Source organism: Penicillium macrosclerotiorum, assembly GCF_028827735.1.
Source record: "Penicillium macrosclerotiorum strain IBT 26536 chromosome Unknown utg000006l_segment0_segment0, whole genome shotgun sequence".
In the NCBI taxonomy this organism is placed as follows: domain Eukaryota; kingdom Fungi; phylum Ascomycota; class Eurotiomycetes; order Eurotiales; family Aspergillaceae; genus Penicillium; species Penicillium macrosclerotiorum.
The window spans coordinates 817,855-836,468 of record NW_026643085.1 but is presented as its reverse complement, the minus strand read 5'-3'; the positions used below and the strand labels follow the sequence as shown (position 1 = coordinate 836,468).

At 45.1% G+C, this 18,614-nt stretch overlaps 8 protein-coding genes across 8 annotated transcripts; 4 read left to right on the top strand and 4 right to left on the bottom strand.

Moving 5' to 3' along the window:
* Positions 1 to 281: 281 nt before the first annotated feature.
* N7462_005594 (C6 and C2H2 transcription factor RegA-like) lies at positions 282 to 1,109 on the bottom strand (the record flags this gene model as incomplete). Its single annotated transcript, XM_057077312.1, has 1 exon — positions 282 to 1,109. One exon carries the CDS (start codon positions 1,107 to 1,109, stop codon positions 282 to 284), a length of 828 nt encoding a protein of 275 aa, XP_056932892.1.
* A 3,034-nt stretch (positions 1,110 to 4,143) lies between these two features.
* On the bottom strand, positions 4,144 to 4,695 carry N7462_005593 (cupin domain-containing protein; the record flags this gene model as incomplete). The annotated part of the gene is made up of 1 exon (XM_057077311.1): positions 4,144 to 4,695. The coding sequence occupies one exon, from the start codon at positions 4,693 to 4,695 to the stop codon at positions 4,144 to 4,146; it is 552 nt and encodes a 183-aa protein (XP_056932891.1).
* Positions 4,696 to 6,196: 1,501 nt separating this feature from the next.
* Positions 6,197 to 7,849, bottom strand: N7462_005592 (uncharacterized protein; the record flags this gene model as incomplete). The annotated part of the gene is made up of 5 exons (XM_057077310.1): positions 6,197 to 7,000; positions 7,053 to 7,108; positions 7,174 to 7,369; positions 7,423 to 7,682; positions 7,768 to 7,849. The coding sequence occupies 5 exons, from the start codon at positions 7,847 to 7,849 to the stop codon at positions 6,197 to 6,199; spliced, it is 1,398 nt and encodes a 465-aa protein (XP_056932890.1).
* Positions 7,850 to 8,825: 976 nt separating this feature from the next.
* On the top strand, positions 8,826 to 9,998 carry N7462_005591 (glycoside hydrolase; the record flags this gene model as incomplete). The annotated part of the gene is made up of 1 exon (XM_057077309.1): positions 8,826 to 9,998. One exon carries the CDS (start codon positions 8,826 to 8,828, stop codon positions 9,996 to 9,998), a length of 1,173 nt encoding a protein of 390 aa, XP_056932889.1.
* Positions 9,999 to 11,112: 1,114 nt separating this feature from the next.
* Positions 11,113 to 13,237, top strand: N7462_005590 (putative flavin-binding monooxygenase; the record flags this gene model as incomplete). Its single annotated transcript, XM_057077308.1, has 5 exons — positions 11,113 to 11,725; positions 11,792 to 11,898; positions 11,981 to 12,516; positions 12,571 to 13,024; positions 13,085 to 13,237. 5 exons carry the CDS (start codon positions 11,113 to 11,115, stop codon positions 13,235 to 13,237), a joined length of 1,863 nt encoding a protein of 620 aa, XP_056932888.1.
* Positions 13,238 to 14,882: 1,645 nt separating this feature from the next.
* Positions 14,883 to 15,195, bottom strand: N7462_005589 (uncharacterized protein; the record flags this gene model as incomplete). Its single annotated transcript, XM_057077307.1, has 2 exons — positions 14,883 to 15,023; positions 15,100 to 15,195. The coding sequence occupies 2 exons, from the start codon at positions 15,193 to 15,195 to the stop codon at positions 14,883 to 14,885; spliced, it is 237 nt and encodes a 78-aa protein (XP_056932887.1).
* Positions 15,196 to 16,923: 1,728 nt separating this feature from the next.
* On the top strand, positions 16,924 to 17,453 carry N7462_005588 (uncharacterized protein; the record flags this gene model as incomplete). Its single annotated transcript, XM_057077306.1, has 3 exons — positions 16,924 to 16,962; positions 17,018 to 17,134; positions 17,172 to 17,453. 3 exons carry the CDS (start codon positions 16,924 to 16,926, stop codon positions 17,451 to 17,453), a joined length of 438 nt encoding a protein of 145 aa, XP_056932886.1.
* A 53-nt stretch (positions 17,454 to 17,506) lies between these two features.
* Positions 17,507 to 18,339, top strand: N7462_005587 (uncharacterized protein; the record flags this gene model as incomplete). The annotated part of the gene is made up of 3 exons (XM_057077305.1): positions 17,507 to 17,798; positions 17,856 to 18,024; positions 18,066 to 18,339. 3 exons carry the CDS (start codon positions 17,507 to 17,509, stop codon positions 18,337 to 18,339), a joined length of 735 nt encoding a protein of 244 aa, XP_056932885.1.
* Between the last annotated feature and the right edge of the window lie 275 nt (positions 18,340 to 18,614).

Genomic DNA, 18,614 nt, shown 5'->3' with positions numbered 1-18,614 from the left:
TGTTTTAGTGCTCAGATCCTTGCTGGGTTTGCTCACTGGGTAATCCTGATGCACTGTTTGAATAATCACAGCGGTCCATGTCATCCCAAGAAAGATGCCGTTTGATTCGGCAGGGATACTGAGGTTTTTGCTTGCGAAGTAATTACGATCGCAATCAAAGAAGCAATGACAAGATGTGTCGTACTTCTCTTTATTAATTATATGAGAACTGTCAAATCAACGACAAATCAACAAGCAGTAGAATATCCTCCATACTGATCTCAAAGAATGCTATTGTCTCGCTAGTATTGGGTATCTTCGTCTTCCATTCCTCCGTTCGGGGCATCGCCATTTCTTCCCAGTATGGTAAAGGCATGACAGAGAGCCCTACTTTGTTGGTCAATTGCATATTCACCATGCTCTGAACTAAATATTTGCTGGAAGAGACGCATGACCGCCCCTCGGTCTTGTAAGTGAACATGCTGACCGGCGGAGGATAGGACAGGGCTTCCCTGGCCCAAAGTGGTAAATCGGCGTAGTACATCACCGTCATTCTTGCCGTCCAAAAAGAACACCGGGTCGGTACTGCGGGTTTCAATCAACGGAGGCATACCCTTTAGCGAGAACACTGTGGCAAGAGACCACAAGGCCAAGGCACTGTAGTAAACGCAAGCAGCACGGAAAACGATAAGAGATCCAGGAGGCAAGGACTTTGCAATACGTAGTATCTGACCAGCGTGCCAGCTCGCCTTCCGCAGGTGTGCTGGGCTTATATGTTGAATGAACGATTCGTAGATGGTAGATGATCGCTCTTCGCCATCTTTGCCCGAAAAGGTTTCGAGGACGCCAAGTGGCAAGGATAATGAAAGTGAAACTGTCTGGTAAATAAGAGATATAGCTGGTACTGAATTCCAGAGAGGTTCGACTGCAAGGAATTGAAATTGCTCCAGAAGCTGGACCAGCTCTTGCTGCCATAAATTCGTGACCACAGTGGTCCATTGACCGGTTGAGCCTCGAAGTATCCGGTTACAGTCTGCTATCATGTTTGATATACCGTGAATGGTTGCTAGGGCCGCTAATTGGAAGTCGGCGTAGCGAGGAATACGGCCTAAGGTGGTAATATCTTGCATGATGTTGGCAAGAGATATGGAAGTCGATGGAATTTGGGGAACTTCTTGGATGTATATGGCTTTCCACTCGGCGGCAGTTTTCGCATCCCAGAGGTTGCGTGAGAAGGGCAGAGGGAGATCGAACTCCGTGTAAGATATGAGTGGGGTTGTATATCTCAAAGTAGATGCTTGAGAATCGTGAATAAACACATAGTGAGCGAGTCTATCATATAAGTCAGCAAATTTGAGATGCAACTTGTCGAGATGAGGCGTTTGTTGATTCCCTTTTGAAAGATTCCTTCTCTAACCATGCACGCCATTTGCGGTCGACGGTTTGTTCATCGTCAGTCGCAGAGAGAGCGATAACGGGATAAGCTTCGCATTTGAAGCGCGAGGCTCGCCGCAGCATCTGCTCCATAATTCAGCCCGCAGTCATCAACTCTGGAATTCAGATCTTGATCTCACCGTCACAATAGGTTGGAAACAACTCTCGGCAATTTCGACGCGCCGTTTGTCGCCGCTCCAAAGTCCAACTTGCAGAATGAGAGTATACATTTGTTGTTGTTTCAACTGACGCGTGAGGGTGTTGTCATCTTCAAACTACTGAAAATCAGTACTTAATTTTGTCAGTTATGATCATCAGTAAATACCATGCTATTGACTTTGAGCCTAGCCACTTCTAACATAGCATAGCCAAGTCTCTGAATTGCTTCCACTCTAGCAAGAACTGCGCCCGCAGCTGCAAGCGTGAGGATCATTTCAGGGCGTTCTTGGTCAAGGTCTATAGTTGATTCGTGAATCCAATTGTCGGTCTCTGATCTGTGGTGGATAAAGAAATTATGTATCAGACTATCCAAGAGCTTCGTGCTTGGGAAACATTGCATGATTTGATTGAGACTTCTCCGTTGACAAATTTGGACAACAAGTGCGAAAGCGGCATCTCGGCTCTCTGTTGAAAGAGGATATGTGAGGTTTTGGGAGTTTAGGTCACCGATGGAATGTGAATCGTCGAGATGCTGGGGCAGATATAAATACTGCTGGTCCATGTGTGCATTATCCTCCTTACAGGGAGTCCAGTGCGACAACGGGGAGTCTTGGAATTCAGTCTTGCAAATCCGATGAGTGGATTTCATATTTGTCTGAGTATTAAGTAAAGCAAGGTACTTCGGGTAGTCCTGTACTTGTCGAGCCGAAGCCGATCTATTGATGGAGTCTAGTAGCTCCAGATCTTCATTTGTAAGTCCGAAGTCGATGTTCATACTGTCAACTGAGTTCCACTGGCCAAGGCTCTGTATTCATGGTGAGAATGATTCATAATTGTAAAACGAATGAGATTTTAGGTCACGAACCGTGAATGGAAATGTATCCAATGATTTGAATTCTTCCCATTCTTGACAGAAGCTTTCGAATCCGGGCGAATTTGCGCTCTCTTCTATAGCGCCAGTATTTAGCTTCCAGTTGTAGGAGTCTATGGCCATTAAACGTGTGAAATACCGTCAACCGTGCGAGTCACCACCGAATTACCAGACGGGGCTGTAGCTCCAGCATTGCCCAAAAGGTCTTTCCCAGATTGTTTCAGGAGTTGCGGATCATGCTCCATGGTTGGCACACAAGCTGGCGGGGTCGCAAATTTCTCGTCCCTTGGGGACCATTGACAGATCTGATTTCGCCGCACGCATCGCCGGCAGGGTTTATTATCGTCACATTTGAGCTTAGAAGCCGCACATCGCTTGCATGCCTGCAAGACACGTCCACTAATCCCTGAACAGCCACCGGCCTCGAGGCGAGCAGTTTCAGAGTTATGGCTCTGAGTATGTCTTTTGAGAAGTTCACTGGTATTTTATCAGAAAACTTAGCGGCGAGAACAATTTGTAAAGACAGGGAACCAACATTCTCGAGAAACCCTTGCGACATGTCTCGCAAATAAAAGGTTTATCTGTGATATCTGGTTTGAAGGGTTAGACTGGGATTCCGCGATATTGACAGGAAATATAATTCATGTCGAAGTTACATACGAGATCTGACATGACGAATAAGTTGATCAGCTCGTCCATATCCTTTCTTGCATGTTCTGCATTGGAAAAGGGCCTGAGAAAGGGCCCGAGGCATTTCAGGCGTGCCTGACGCCATAGATGGTGCTGATGTTTGCTCACTCTGAGTCAGCCTGGAGAGGCCAATCTACAGTACGCTGGGAACCCTTTCTCAAAAGAGTGCCAGTGAAAACATATCTCGTTGGGCAGTAAGTCGGTCCTGCAGTCTCACGCTTTTTAGTTGCCACTGCTAATAAAAAAAGTCCTCGGTTATCACTGATGGAATTCTGCGGGTTAACCTTATTTAAGGGAAATCGGAAGAGGGTGGACAACATCCGGCCCTCGGATCACTTACCTCGGCGGCCTCAGACCGCAGCCAATGATGAAGCCAAATTTTGTCATGCCAACCCAATTGTATCGATGATTTTAGCCGTGCTGCTGATTTAGCTCGCTGGAAGAAGCAGGCGGCGTGGATGCAAACGACATAGCCTTTTTGGGGGCGAGGCAACTGAGGTATCAAGTACCATAGGCAGCGCATCCACATCGCTTATAGTTGAGGCCGTCTACGCTGCCTTGAAGACATCCTCGTTGGAAATAAAACACTATGAAGTCTGTTCTTCTTAATAGCAATGTGAAATGGCTTGGGCTCAGATGACTGTTATGTGTATGCGCAATGCGCATAGCCAGCTGCCATTGCAAGTACGGCAAAAGAAGGCGCCCGATAGTCAGCGGTCATAAGTAATTGGAATATGGTAGTTACCCCGCTTAACTATATTTTGCTAGTGTGGAGACGCATCGTGTTCCAAATACCAATCAACAGCCACTATAAAGTTTCTCCAATTTATGCTCTCAGGGGTAGGGACAGGCTCAACGCATTGTTAACTTCAATAAGACAACGTCTTTCTGCCTCAAAATACTGCGGGTCAAATATCCTTCTTGAATTATTAAAGAACCAATAGAATGAAGGATCCTTTCACGCAAGCAATACTAAATACCTTCATACAATCAGCAGCCTGTGGGCTATATCATTCGCTGGCCTTAACACCGATACCATCAACCGCTTCGCCAAGCAACCCCAAGCCTTCTACATGAACAGGCCGACAAGGAATAAGCACATAGAGCATTCTGGCACACCCGCTATCAGGGGTTACATTCTTCCAAGCGTGGCTTGTAGCTCGCTGAATTGCAACGTCGCCCCTCTTCAAAATCCTCCTTTCTCCACTGTCTAATGAAAGCTCTACTTCCCCTTCCAAGACAACACCGTAGTCCAAAGATACAGTGCGGTGCATTGGACTCTCAACATGGGGAGCAAAATCGACAATCCGACAAACGCTCCCAGTGGAAATAACCAGACCAGGAGGGGTGGATAGGTTGGCTTCGTATTTCCCGAGATCGGCGTCTGCGGACAGTTGGACAGGGAATTCGCTGGACGTGTAAGCTAAGCTGAACGGTACCCCGTTGAAAACTTGGTTTGGCATGGCTTCTGGCAACCGATTTGAAAAAACTGCCTTGCCATAAGCGTTATGCGTGGTGATGTACCGGTTTTGAGGGGGAAGTTGCAGCTGATTGGTGCCCATTGTGAGGGTTCAATTGGACGTGGCGGGTCTATCGAGGTCGAAGGATAATTGACAGCTTGGAAGTGTAGACGAGAGCAGATCGGAGTTTCCTTTTTGAACAAATGTTTCTACAATACATACTGTGTTCTTGTGAGCGCATGTTCATCGGGTCTTCGGCCCCGCCCCCTCGGAGGCGCGGCTCCACTATGCTCAGTGGTACATACTAGCTTCGGCAAAATGTGCTTTGAGTCTTGCTCAACAGTTTTGAAACAACCGATACCGGAAAGCAGCTCTCGTTTAATCCGAAGTATACTGTAAGTACGATACTAAATAGATATCAAGACTGCAAGGGCCTTACAGACTACTGCCTTGAATGGTGTATCCGCCCAGGTATTTTCACAAACACTCTGCAGACTAACCGGCGGTAGAAGAGAAGCTAAATGCTTGCTTCTAAAGACTAGTGCTTATATTGAAAAGGTGATATGTATGTATATGCCTTCAATTTTCCAAAGGCCTTCCAATTCATTATCATTGTATGCGTAAACTACGTATTGAACCAGGGCGCTCTACGGCAAGCCTGCGAATGCAGACAGCATGAGATGGATCAGCGAACCAGCCAACAAACCACACCACACCACGATGGAAGGGAGCGTCCCAGAGAGGAAACAGATGCTGCTTCAGCGAAATATGTGTAAAAGTTGATGTAAAAGTCGATTCTCTCCCTATCGGAGATGCGAAGCTACTATATCCTGTAAAGACTGTGTACTAGGAAAGATATCCTCCAATCAGAGGTCACTCCTCGTCCACCATTTCCCCACTACAGTATGTACATTGTTCAGTTAGTGCTCCAGTCCTTCTGAGCACACGTCCTTAGTGACATTTGTGACAGATTCAAGTTAGTACGGATTATTATGAATGTGAGAAGTGTAGAAGGGGCGAAGAGACAGGTATGAGGTCAGCTAAATAGCAGGAGTGACAAGGGTCTCGTCGACTCCAGACAAGCTGGTACATCTGAAAAGAACTAGAATACCGACACGCTTGAGCGAGAACCATGCCCATTCTAACAGTAGGCAATGGCATCGCTAAGATATAGCTCTATACTCGGTCACATGGGTCCCATCAGATACCTCGACATCTTCTTCAGGCTCTTACACTATTGAGCTTGTATGATTGACCATCTCAATAGAAGCCTTGACTAAACTTAGATACAGGTGATAAAATAACCTTAGATCAAGAAAAGGTTTGAGCCCAATTAGCGGTAGCAATCCTGATTCTCTTCCCCCAAATCAAAAATGGGATGATAAACAAGGCAAATATCCCCATGATAGCTCCAAAAACTCCAAATGGGATAGCTGGTCCGGCACTCGTGACCCAATCACCCGCAAAAAAGGTCCATGAAAAACTAATGATAGCCCTCATACAAGTCACTGCCACAAAGCAATCAGCTGCGAGTGGACCGTAAGAATCGATAAGCTGCGAAATAAGAAAATGTCAGCCTAGGATCAAGAATCTTTTCTGTTAGCTATGGGTAGTCGTCACTCACATAGTTGAACCCAATCGAAGGCGCCTGCATTAAGCCAAAACAAAGCATTCCAAGCCCAAACTGCATTCCTACCCATATATGCGCCTGTCCAAGGTTCTGCGCACAGAAGCCGAATATCCAAAGTCCTGTAGTTGCAAGAATCAAGCCTGGTATTGCTATCGGCAAGCGTTCTTCTGGTTCCACAAATGAATAGCCCTGCCGTTTACTTCTAGTAATGATAACACGATCGGCACTCAAATTTGTTGCAATGAGCCCTAAAAGAGAACCAATAATCCCACCGGTCATAATTAGGCCGGCATTGTTTCCCCAGAGATACGGCGGTGCGGCAATGAGAGTTGGTCCGACAGTAGTGATGGTCACTACACCACCTACTAGCCCAGCGTACCAAAACATAACTAGCCAAACCCCAGGCAGACGAAGTGTTTTCCATGGAGCTAGAAACTTCTGAAGGAGTTCCCCTTCGTACTTATGAAATTTTAGCATAGAGCTATAAATCGTCTGCCGATTCAGATTAATATTCAGAGAGATCGGAGCAACGGTCTCAATGGTCTCAGCATCTGGCTTTTCTTCACTCTCCATTAAGCGTGGGTTATGACCTGCGGGCGGTGCCTGAGCTCTATTTAATAGTGTTTCTGGCACAAGTGTAACACAGGCAAGTAGTAAGATAGCAGCCAAGATCACATTCACCCAATGGATCCATAGGAGGCCTTTCGTACCAGCAATGTATCCACCGCACATACCCCCAATAATCGGTCCTAAGCAAATAGAAACCGTATAGCAGCCCTTCAAAATAATAAGTATATTATAAGCTCTAAGACTTATATGTTTAACTTACCATAGCTCGACCACGCTGGTGAGTAAAAAATATTTCACCAATCACATTTGGGGCAACTAAAATTATACCATTTATATTAGTCATTTTTAAAAATTCGTGAAAGATAACGGCAACTTCTTACTTGTATCTGCTGGCGCCACTGCTATACCCATAAAGATACGGGCAGCTAACAGACTTCCAAAACTTTTGGCAAGCCCAGCCCATATACAGCAGAGTACTAACAGTAAGATATTTCCCAATATGATTGGTCTCCGGCCAAAGATATTAGCCAGAGGCACCCACCAGAGGTTGGCGGCACCCATCATAAGCACATTTACCTTGATCAGCATTAGTAGTCTTCGTTCCATGGACTCTCTATGGACGTACGCACAGCTATCAGATGAGTCAGATTTCCCATTGATACAGGAGGATCGAAGGCCAGTGGTGTGGCATAAAGGGGGAAGGCACTCGCGATAGACGCCGATGTGAAATTGCCAATAGCCGCATATAGCGACATGCAAGTCAGAGTCGCGATTTTGCGCCAGGTTGTCCAGTTGAGTGGATCTGCCGGGCTTGAGCTAGGTTGAGGAACGAGCACCAGCTCGTTATTTCGTGCTAGTTCCCCAAGCTCAGCCGCGTGCATGTTATGTGCTGAACCATTTAAAGATCAGTAAGCTTCGAAGGCAGCCTCCAAAGACATTTTCGCGAGGATAAACATGATTAATGAATTTCTCACCTGATAAAGTAATTGTGCCCGGGGGAGTAGCTGCCCGAACCTGATCTGACGACAAGGAAAATGCATGCTTGAAGTTTGACATGCTTGGATTTTTGAACAAAAGATAGATCTTGTATTACTACTTACCACTTCTTGTGTTTTCTTGAGCTGGGCGTAAATTATATTAATAGATTATGATAGACTTGCTCGAGACACTGGCGACAAATGCTGATCGTTTTATCTTCAACTTACATCGTCTTTGCAGAGCTGTCCCCGCACTCAAATATTTGACTCCAGAGTATCAGCTAGAGAAGGTCTTCACTTTTAGTTGCATTGGGCTCTAGCGAGTCCGGGGACCTCGAGTTACCCCGGTAAGTGGAGAGGGACCGAAGGTCCCTTAATCTCGGTAACGTGAGCTTGCCATGTTGCGGCTGACACCATTCCCGCGAATTTCAGTCACTTCGAGATAACTCGGTTGAATTTAGTTTGAGTGGCTGATCGCCTCGAGATCACCAGGCCATTCTCGATGATTTGGCATTGGTTGGCCCGAAACCTTTCGCTCCCGATTCCCCGCAACGGGGCCGCAGGATTGGCTCGGTGTGAGTCGCAAGAGCCTACACATGCTGTATTAACTATTTGATTACCCCACAAGTGAGAATAAAACCATGTAATGCCTGTTATATGTTTGGCGGATATGAACCTCGTCAAGTGTACCGGAGAACGTACCGACGCATTATTCGTGCGGAATGTGGACCTGGCCGACTATACCGGAGAACGTTTGAGAAATTCCAGGAATTTCTATTGACGGCTACGAGGGTAATTTCCGCGGGTTTTAGAAGCTCCAAAGGGGTTATGATTCACCCCATTTTACGCCGATCGGCGTTTCTCCTTCCTGTCCCAAGGAAAAACTAGCATAGATTTCCGCTTCAAATGGAGGCATTACAATTGTCGACGGCTGTTGACTCGGTTCTATAAATGAGAGCACATCTTCGTCAAACTCACATCAATTATTGCCAGCAGACACACTTATTCTGTCATACAGAGCACCCATTCAAATAATTCGACCAATACTCAGAATAATGACATTGACCAGCATGTTTCCTTCGTACTCCTGGTTGGCGTGCTTTGCCACGGCTTGCATGGCTGCATCAAGTCAGTACCTGGATTGGAAAACATTCAATGCTGTGGGTGTCAACCTCGGTGGCTGGTTAGAGCAGGAATCAACCATTGATACTACCTGGTGGGCCCAATACTCAGGTGGCGAAGTGGACGAATGGGGGCTTTGCGCTCACCTTGGTAGCCAATGTGGACCAGTTCTTGAACGACGATATGCTACTTGGATTACTACTGCCGATATCGACAGGCTGGGTGCAGCTGGTATCAACGTGCTTCGCATTCCGACCACGTATGCTGCATGGGTCGATGTCCCGGGGTCGCAACTTTACCATGGGAACCAAGTGTCCTTCCTTTCTAGTATTTCATCTTATGCTATCAACAAGTACGGTATGCATATCATTATAGATATCCACTCTCTCCCTGGGGGCGTGAATGGCTTCCCGTTTGGTGAGGCTTATGGACACTATGGCTGGTTTAACAATGCAACTGCTCTTAAGTACTCCTTGAAAGCTGTCGATGCGGCTATTGCTTTTATTCAAGACTCGAGCTCTCCTCAATCATTCACGCTCGAGCCAATCAATGAGCCTGTCGACGTCGAAGATCTTTCACTATTCGGAACACCATATTGTCTTACCGATAGTGGGGCCGCATACTTAGCAAGCTATATTCACCAAGTTATCTATAAGGTTGAGGCCGTGAATCCTCAAATTCCAGTCATGTTCCAGGGCAGTTTCAAGGGCGAGGCATACTGGTCCTCTAATTTCAGTACGGGAACAAACCTAGTCTTTGACTTGCACAACTATTACTTTGAAGGCCGATCGACAAGCTCTGCCAACATAACGGATTATATCTGTGAAGATGCTCTGAATTCTGCTGGAGATGGAAAATTCCCAACATTCGTTGGAGAGTGGTCTATTCAGGCTGAAATTGATAACACCTTTTCTTCACGTCAAAAGGCGCTAGAGACCGGTCTTGCTGCATGGAAAAAGTATACTCAAGGAAGCGCCTATTGGACTGTAAAGTTTACGGGAAATACTACAGTCAGCGGTCAGGGTACACAGGCGGATTATTGGAGCTATGAAACTCTCATCAATTTGGGTTATACTGGATCAACATCCAGCGCTGTGGTATGCTAGTTCATTGTGCTACGAAAATACAATGTTTTGTTCTGAATATGAGTTTTCAGAATGAAAAGGAAGAATCTTGTGTTGTTCAGAGCACGATTTCCCCATATTGTACTTTAGCACTTGGCCAGGCCTAGACATGTTGTCAACCGTGAGACTTTTGCAGTCATTCGAATTTTTTCCTCAAGAAGTACTGAAAGAATGATAATCTTTCCTGCTGAAATTGCAAGTTAAATATCAATTGGATTTGCCTGTCTGTACCTTATATAATCAGCTTTCCATTTCTGCGGCATAATTTCTTTAGCCTTTCTTTTTCCTTGAAAGGATGTAGCGCCTCAAAAAATGGGGCCATTATGGGAAATGAGGGCTTTATGAAAGTGAATCAACTGATGAAGAATATTGTGGGGCTTTGTGCTTTGTTGAGTTCGGGCTGAGCGTGGACTAGGTGCTCCATAGATGCCTCTGATGGTTCTCAGTAATCGGTGAGCTGGCTGATAACACTCAGTGTGCCCTCTGTATAGTCACGTGATAGGTTTTAACGGGTCTCCGTCTGAGCTTGGTCTGACATTTACTGAAGTCTGACTCTGAGTGCCATCTTAAAAAGCGGCAGCATCTCAGAAAGGGAAGCCTCATATGACAGGGAAACTCTTAGGTAGAGAGCGTCCTATCTTGGTAAGTGGTGCCTCCCCATGCCTTTTCCTGCTCGTTCCAAAGATTCCAGAAGCATATATATAGCCGAAACCCCCGCTAGATTTTCCCGTTCAGGCACTGCCGAACTCCGGCAAAGTTGCCCCAAGGCTCGGCGGCTTTTGAGCCGAACACGACATCGGAGAGGAATGCGATCTACTTCAGTGTGGAGTTGGAGATGGCGCGGGGACCTTTCTGCTTGTTGTCCTATAGTCTTGCCGTTATTTGGTCTTCTGACGTCGCGAGGTTTCCACCTTGCCCCTCTCTTACCTTTTCGGCTGAATTACTCTGATGGAATTGTGGTCCCTCGGAACAATGGAGGATGGACTCTTTAAAGGCATTCTTTACACCCCACGGGCAGAAGCTATAAAAAAAAACTCAAGTAAAGTTCACTGCAAGCATTCATTTACCATTCACTTCATCGCATCTGTCCATCCTCATGGCAGCCACGTTGACGGGTGGGAGCCCACACATTGTACAACTTCCGACGACTGCGAGTAGCCCACCAGCCGATGCTCAAGTTATCGCACAAAAATGGTTGGAAGCTCTTGAAGCACAGCTCTCCAGACCAGAAACCATTGATCTTCATGCTCTCTTCCATAATGAGTCCTGGTGGCGAGATATGCTTGCCTTAGACTGGGATATGCGCACACTCCACGGCGCCACGCAAATCAAGGAGTTCCTCAGTGAAAATAAGGCCAAACAGCTATCAAATTTCCAACTTCAGAGCCAGGGACAGTTTAAGCCTCACTGGGAGCAAGTAATCAATGGCCTGAGCTGGGTATCGAGCATGTTCTTCTTCGAAACGCTTGTTGGCCGGGGAACTGGTATGGTGCGTCTGACTCAAGAAAAAGATGGACAATGGAAGGCGTATGCCATGTACACTTCTCTGCAGGAACTGAAAGGTGCAGAGGAGCCTCTTGGAAAACGACGTCCGGAGGGTACAACTGAATCGATGCCCGGGGGATTGGCTGCTGGAACATGGATTGAACGAAGAGAACGACAGAAGGAGTTTCTCGATGCCGAGCCCACAGTGCTGGTCGTCGGAGCCGGTGAGTATACTTCGACGCGAATTCAATCAACACCACGACCTTCAAGCTAATTTTTCATTGAAATAGGACAAGCTGGATTAAACATGGGTGCACGTTTGCAGAATCTCGGACTATCATGTCTTCTCGTTGACAAGCACGAGCGTATTGGAGATAACTGGCGGAAACGCTATCGGGTGAGTCGGTTGGATATGATCACAAAAGAATGAGCCCATTTTAAACAAGACTTCTAATCTGTGAATCTGTTTGTCTCGCTAGACCCTCGTCACCCACGACCCAGCCGAATTCACCCACATGGCATACCTTCCATTCCCCAAGAATTGGCCACAGTTCACCCCTAAAGACAAACTGGGCGATTGGTTTGAAGCATATGCAAGCATAATGGAGCTGAACGTCTGGATGAAAACCTCGGTGATCTCAGCCGAGTACAATGATGCGACTGCAGAATGGAGTGTTGCTGTGACTAGAGGTGATGGTTCCCAACGCATACTTCATCCCCGCCATATCGTCTGGTGTACAGGACACTCGGGCGAGGCTCATATTCCGAGTTTCCCTGGACAAGACTCTTTCCAAGGAATTCTATACCACGGTAGTCAACACACAGATGCCTCTGAGTCAGATATTCGCGGCAAGAAAGTGGTGGTTGTGGGTACTGGCAATAGTGGCCACGACATTGCACAGAACTACTACGAGAACGGTGCAGATGTGACAATGCTTCAGCGCAAAGGAACATATGTTATTACTGCAGATAAGGGAGTCTTTATGATGCATGAAGGACTCCACGAGGATGGAGGGTATGCTTCATTTCTTTTGGGAATCGATTACCTACTAATACTTCTCCTATCTAGTTCTCCAACTGAAGAAGTGGATATTGCCTCCGAAAGTCTTCCCTTCCCAGTCCAATTTGCGCTCAGTGTACATATGACCGAGCGGATCGCAAGCGCCGAAAAGGAAACATTAGATGGGCTCCGCCGTGCAGGATTTCAACTAGACTTTGGACCCGATGGAGCTGGTATCGCGCGTGCATATTTCACCCGCGGTGGCGGGTATTACATCGATGTGGGATGCAGCCAGCTCATTATTGATGGCAAGATCAAGGTAAAACACAGCCCAGGAGGTATCAAGGGATTTGGCCCTCGTGAGCTGCAGATTGCTGATGGTAGTACTCTGGCTGCTGATGTGGTTGTTCTTGCTACTGGGTATGACAATATGCGGACCACTGTGCGGAAGGTGGTGGGTGACAAGGTAGCCGATCGATGCTTGGATGTGTGGGATCTGGATAATGAAGGGGAAGTACGAGCGGTCAGTGCCTTCTGATTTTCATATGTTTGGATCTTTACAGCGTTCTAACAGTTATTTTAGATGTGGCGCCCAAGCGGACATCCTGGTTTCTGGTTCTTTGGCGGCAACCTCGCATTGTGCCGTATTTACTCCAAGTTCTTATCGCTTCAAATCAAGGCCATCGAATCTGGCCTCAAGAGCCCAAACCCCCAGAGTCGAGAGACTAAGATTTGAATATTTGACTACCATTAGTTGCTGTGAAGAATTAACAAGCTCATAAAAAGACGAGGTTTTCATGAATTAGAATATTAGATTGGCTGCTTTTCAAAATAGCTCGAAAGTTTTTACCTACATAGTACAATATGTCAAGAAGGCAGACCGCATAATACAGGCGAGACATACATATCCCTGTGTGTGTCAGAATATTACAGGGATACTCGATTTACTATATATTTTATATAGTATCCCGGGTATACTCGGAACCTAGCGCTGTAACGCGCTAGACAGCGAGGTAGGGGATATTCAACATTCCCCCGCCTACACACTTGGATAGTTCAGTCACCTAATACACCACTATATTAAGCATCTCGTTCCATTGGATCCTAGCTTTCCTAGCCGATACCCGTATCCTACCATATTGACATTAGGTGGTAGATAGGTGAGGGCGAAGGTACTAGAATAGAAACTATGAGGGCATCGCCAGACCAAGTGTAAGTGAATAGAGCTTAGGAAACGCGAAACGCTTCAAGAGCATATTACGAGGCAATGGCCAACATAAGCCGGTTTGCATAACCAACAGTATCAAGCATATAAATATCTTAACGTGTTTATTCGATGTTCCCTTTTTAATCTTTTGCTTCCAGTGCCTAAAAGTATTGACTTCGTATCCCGTGCCTTGCAGCTCCTTATAGCAAAGTCTAGTTATTTGCGAATTGTACCTGACCTGTACGCATTTTCACTATGATCGCAGTAACTGAAATCCATCACAAATTCGATCTTCGTAGCATGGCTGAAAGAATTCAAACTGAGGGATTCTGGCAAATCCTAGCAACTCGCAAAGTGGATAGTAAATTAACAGCAGCATTCGAATGTGCGTAGACTTCACCATAGAAAAGCTTTGTACAGTCTTTGCCGATATTCATTTTTATCTTGTTCACTCCACCCGGGTGATCAAACACGAAGTTTGATATGTCGTGGGCAATATCGTTAATGATGATCAATGAATGCCCCATTTTCACGTGATTGGTAAACTGTGCCATGCTTATTTCGGGGAGTTGATTAGGCGGAGTTCCCCATGATATCTTCAGTCGCCTTTGTTCCATTTGACGTTCTAGGTGCTGGAAGCGGGTCTTCTCAATCTCATTCTCCGGAAAAGTTTTGAGATCAAATGCAAGATTGACGTACGCACACAGCTGAATAAACCACTTCGTTGGGTCATAATCCATCCATCGGACACCGTTACGGTAATCCATTGGAAATTCGTGATGGAAATTATGGTAGCCCTCTCCGTAAGTAATCACAGCAACTAAAAGATTATCACGAGGGGTATGGTCCGCAAAGGGCTTCTCTCCAATCCAGTGAGCCAAAGAATTGATGCAAAAGATAGATTGTTGAATAAAACACAATCTTAGGCAAGTAGCATAGATGATGCCCCCATAGAAGTCGTCGAAAAGAAGGGTGCACGTTATTGTAGGAAAAACGTACGCCGTTAGAAATAACAGCGTTGAGTAATTTTCAAATTGCCACATTACGATTTTGTCCTCGATTAGATCTTGTATGTCGACACGGCCGATTGTGTGAGGGTCCCGCCTAAAAATGATCCATCCATAATGTGCATAAAAAAGACCCTTGCGTGCAGAGTAGGGATCCTGATCACTATCTAGATAGCGATGGTGAGCACGGTGGTCTTTGCACCATCTGATAATGCTGTATAGACCGGCACTCGCTCCGAAAACTGCAAAGAAAGCACGAAGTGCGGGATGTGCAGAATAGGCACGATGTGACCAAAGGCGATGATAACCTGAATCTTTGTCAGTCAACAGTAACAAAAACGGCCCAGAAAACCTACCTGCGGTTATGCTCATACTTGAAAACACCGCAAAACTGCTGCTAAAAATGGCGGTCTGTCTTTTCAATGGGACCCAAATGATCCCCATTATGAGTGCCATGAGCGGTATGCCACCCGTCAACATGACGGCGAACCAGTCGACTTTGTTAAGAAAGTCCCAGTTATTGTTCGACTTCCTGAAATTTTGCAAAACTCTCCTCAATTGAGGTTTCATGTATTCCATGTTCCTGAGTCGAAGGAAGGGTTCGGTTCTCACAACAAAGAAAGACTCTATGGTTCCACGAATGAATTGTTCTCTTAAAGTACAGCACGAGGGAGGTAGTGTGAAAATTTATGAATAGAAAGCACGCTGCTAATGAAAGACTGATATTTGGAAAATATAGCTTGTCTTTATATTAGACACAATATTTGAATTGCCACTTGAATGACATATGATTTGAGAGAAGCAGTTACTACAATTAAACCCGACTGCATGAGATATCGTTGCACAGCAATCTCTTTGTTCGAAGGAAAGATATGAGAAACAAGGAATTATTGAGTAACAAGAGGAATCAAGACACACAGAAGCGATGCTAATGCGAGTTCAAACTTAAATTCCGAACTAAGTGCAAGGTTCCCCTGTCCGTAACATGTAGAGCAAATGGAATTAAACAAAGGGAAATGATTTCAGGATAATCCACTGGGAGTCGCGCTTATTTTTGGATCTTTTCATTGAATTGATCATTGAAGCTCTTCGAAATGAAGACTTTAGCTTAAGTGTCTCTCAAGGTCATGATAACCCCTAAGTAGAAAGATAGATTATATGTATTTCACTGATCCCTAATTATTACAATAGGTAGTATCTTTCGGGAGCCTAAGTTGACGTAGACATCATTCAGATATAACATTGCTTGAAAGCATCTCTCAAGGTGGTCAATAACGTAGTCTTTCAATAAATGAAGAAATGATCCGACGAGGGTACATAAATTTCAGCAAGGGATACCTCAATTTCAAGTTTTGAATATCTGTTCCCTAAAGTCAGTGCACTATTATAGAAAGAGAAGGTTTGGGGGGTGGGGGAAGGTGGCAATGTGTAGCATTGCCGTAGGAGAGTATATCTTACTCCTATCTCGATGCTTAGGGATTGGGGATTGGAAGGGATGATATCTCCAAGAAACTCTAACCATCGGTAAATATTATATTGCTCCAAAGAGCGCCGTAAGATGACAATTGGCGGTGTAATAAAGGATTCCATTATTATGTACTGTAACTTGACTATCATTTGGTGAATCATGGATTGGAAGGGATAGTATTTCCAGGAAACTCTAACCATCGATAAATATTATATTGCTCCAAAGAGCGCCGTAAGATGACAATTGGCGGTGTAATAAAGGATTCCATTATTATGTACTGTAACTTGACTATCATTTGGTGAATCATGGATTGGAAGGGATAGTATTTCCAGGAAACTCTAACCATCGATAAATATTATATTGCGTCGGTAAAGAGCGCTGCTAGATGAAAAGTAGCGGTGTAGTAAAGTATAGCATCACTATTATCTGCAGGCTTCTAGATTGGAGGGAAGACTCTGTCTACTAAACTCTAACACGTCACTGTCTTGATGAAGCGTAGATAGAACAAGCGGAAATTCAATAATTCTCCACTTCAAAAGCTTTCCGACGTAAGTTCTGGCCTCGATTTCACCGCCGATTTAAATGTGTATACCCTCAGCGTGATGTGAAATACGTCAACTATATCATGATTCAGCATAAATAGTCCAGATCCAACTTGACGAATTTGCTTCACGACAGACTTTTAGCCCACTGAACGTATCAAACTTACAATCTCACTTTGTATTCATCAAATCAACACTATGAGCTCTGCATATACCAAAGCATCTAATGACACGGAGGTGAGTGAGCTTTAATGGGCTGGCTTTAGAGAACAGAGACCTAATAGAGAGATAGTCTACGAAGAAAGAGATAAATCTCAGTGATCTACGCAAAGTGATTCCAAGTCATTGCTTTTGCCCATCCTATGTCAAATCTCTAAGCTACTTGCTGAGAGATATCATTGGTGTTGTTGTTTTGGCAACAATTGAACTATTTATATCTTCTCGAGTTTCTAATAGCTATCTCTACGCACTATCATGGTTTATATATGGTTTCATTCAAGGCCTTTTCGGCACCGGATTGTGGATACTTGGTCATGAATGTGGCCATGGTGCGTTCTTTCCAAATCAGCGGCTCAACGACATTCTCGGCTGGTGCCTTCACTCAATGCTATTTACACCATATTTTTCTTGGAAAACAACACATCGCCGACACCATATGTACGCAAATCATATGGAAAGAGACAATCACTACGTTCCATATCGACAAGATGCGTATGCCGCCAAACTAGGGGTCGATAGGGACGCACTAGAGAACCTAGCATCTGACACCCCCGGATTTACCATGCTTCGCTTACTTGTTCAACAAATATTTGGGTGGCCCTGCTATATTCTATTTTATCTGACTTCGGGACCAGAGAGCATGCACCCTCGAAAGCCTGGAAGATGGTGGCAGAATAATCATTTCAATCCTACCAGCCCATTATTTGGCCCTGGTGAATTTTCATCTGTCGTGATTTCGGATATTGGCATAGGTTTAACAGTGAGAGGACTGTGGCTTATATACAAGACATTTGGATTCACAAAACTTATCTTGATCTACGTGTTGCCTTGGCTCTGGGTTAATCATTGGATAGGTAAGCCGAAAAATCATACCTAAAGCCAAACTGCATGAGATTTTTGACCATTTTCAGTCGCTGTCACATATCTACAGCACAATCATCCTGCGATACCGAGATATGAGCAGAAGTCCTGGACCTTCATAAAAGGAGCTTTGGCCACAGTTGACCGCGACTTTGGCTGGGTAGGGAGGTTCTTTTTCCACAACGTTGTTGATTTTCACGTGGTCCACCATCTCTTCTCGTAGGTCTAACAACAAGCTCAATACTTTGAAGATTCCACAGACTCATTACGACTTTTAGCCAAATCCCTTTTTACCATGCAGAGGAAGCCACGAATGCTATCATTCCGATCCTAAAATCTCGGTACCAAGAAGACAAAAATTCCTCATTTTTCGGGAGTCTATGGAAAACTTTCACTAATTGTCAATGGGTTAAGCCCGAGGACGGAAGCAATGAGGGAGAGTTATGGTTCCAAAAGGGACCGTCCCCGGCGCCAGAGCTTACGATGCGCAAATGGAAATATGTTGCATCGATGGGATACAAGGTCTGGATGTGAAGTACGGAAGAAAGAAAAGGAAATCGCGAGAAATTATTGTTAGTCAACAATAGCACAATTTTATTTTGTCACTTAGTCGATTTTTTAGGGATTAAAATTATCGGTTATTTACAGCAACCAGAGAGAGTACATATAAGCATTCCGCCGGTGGCTAGTTAGATATGTCAGCTTTAATGCCTTTTAATTGATCCATTCGATACAGATCCAGACAGTATTTAGTCTCTTTAGTACAGTAACAAGGCAAATTTCACATGTCAGGAGCCTGATTTTACCGT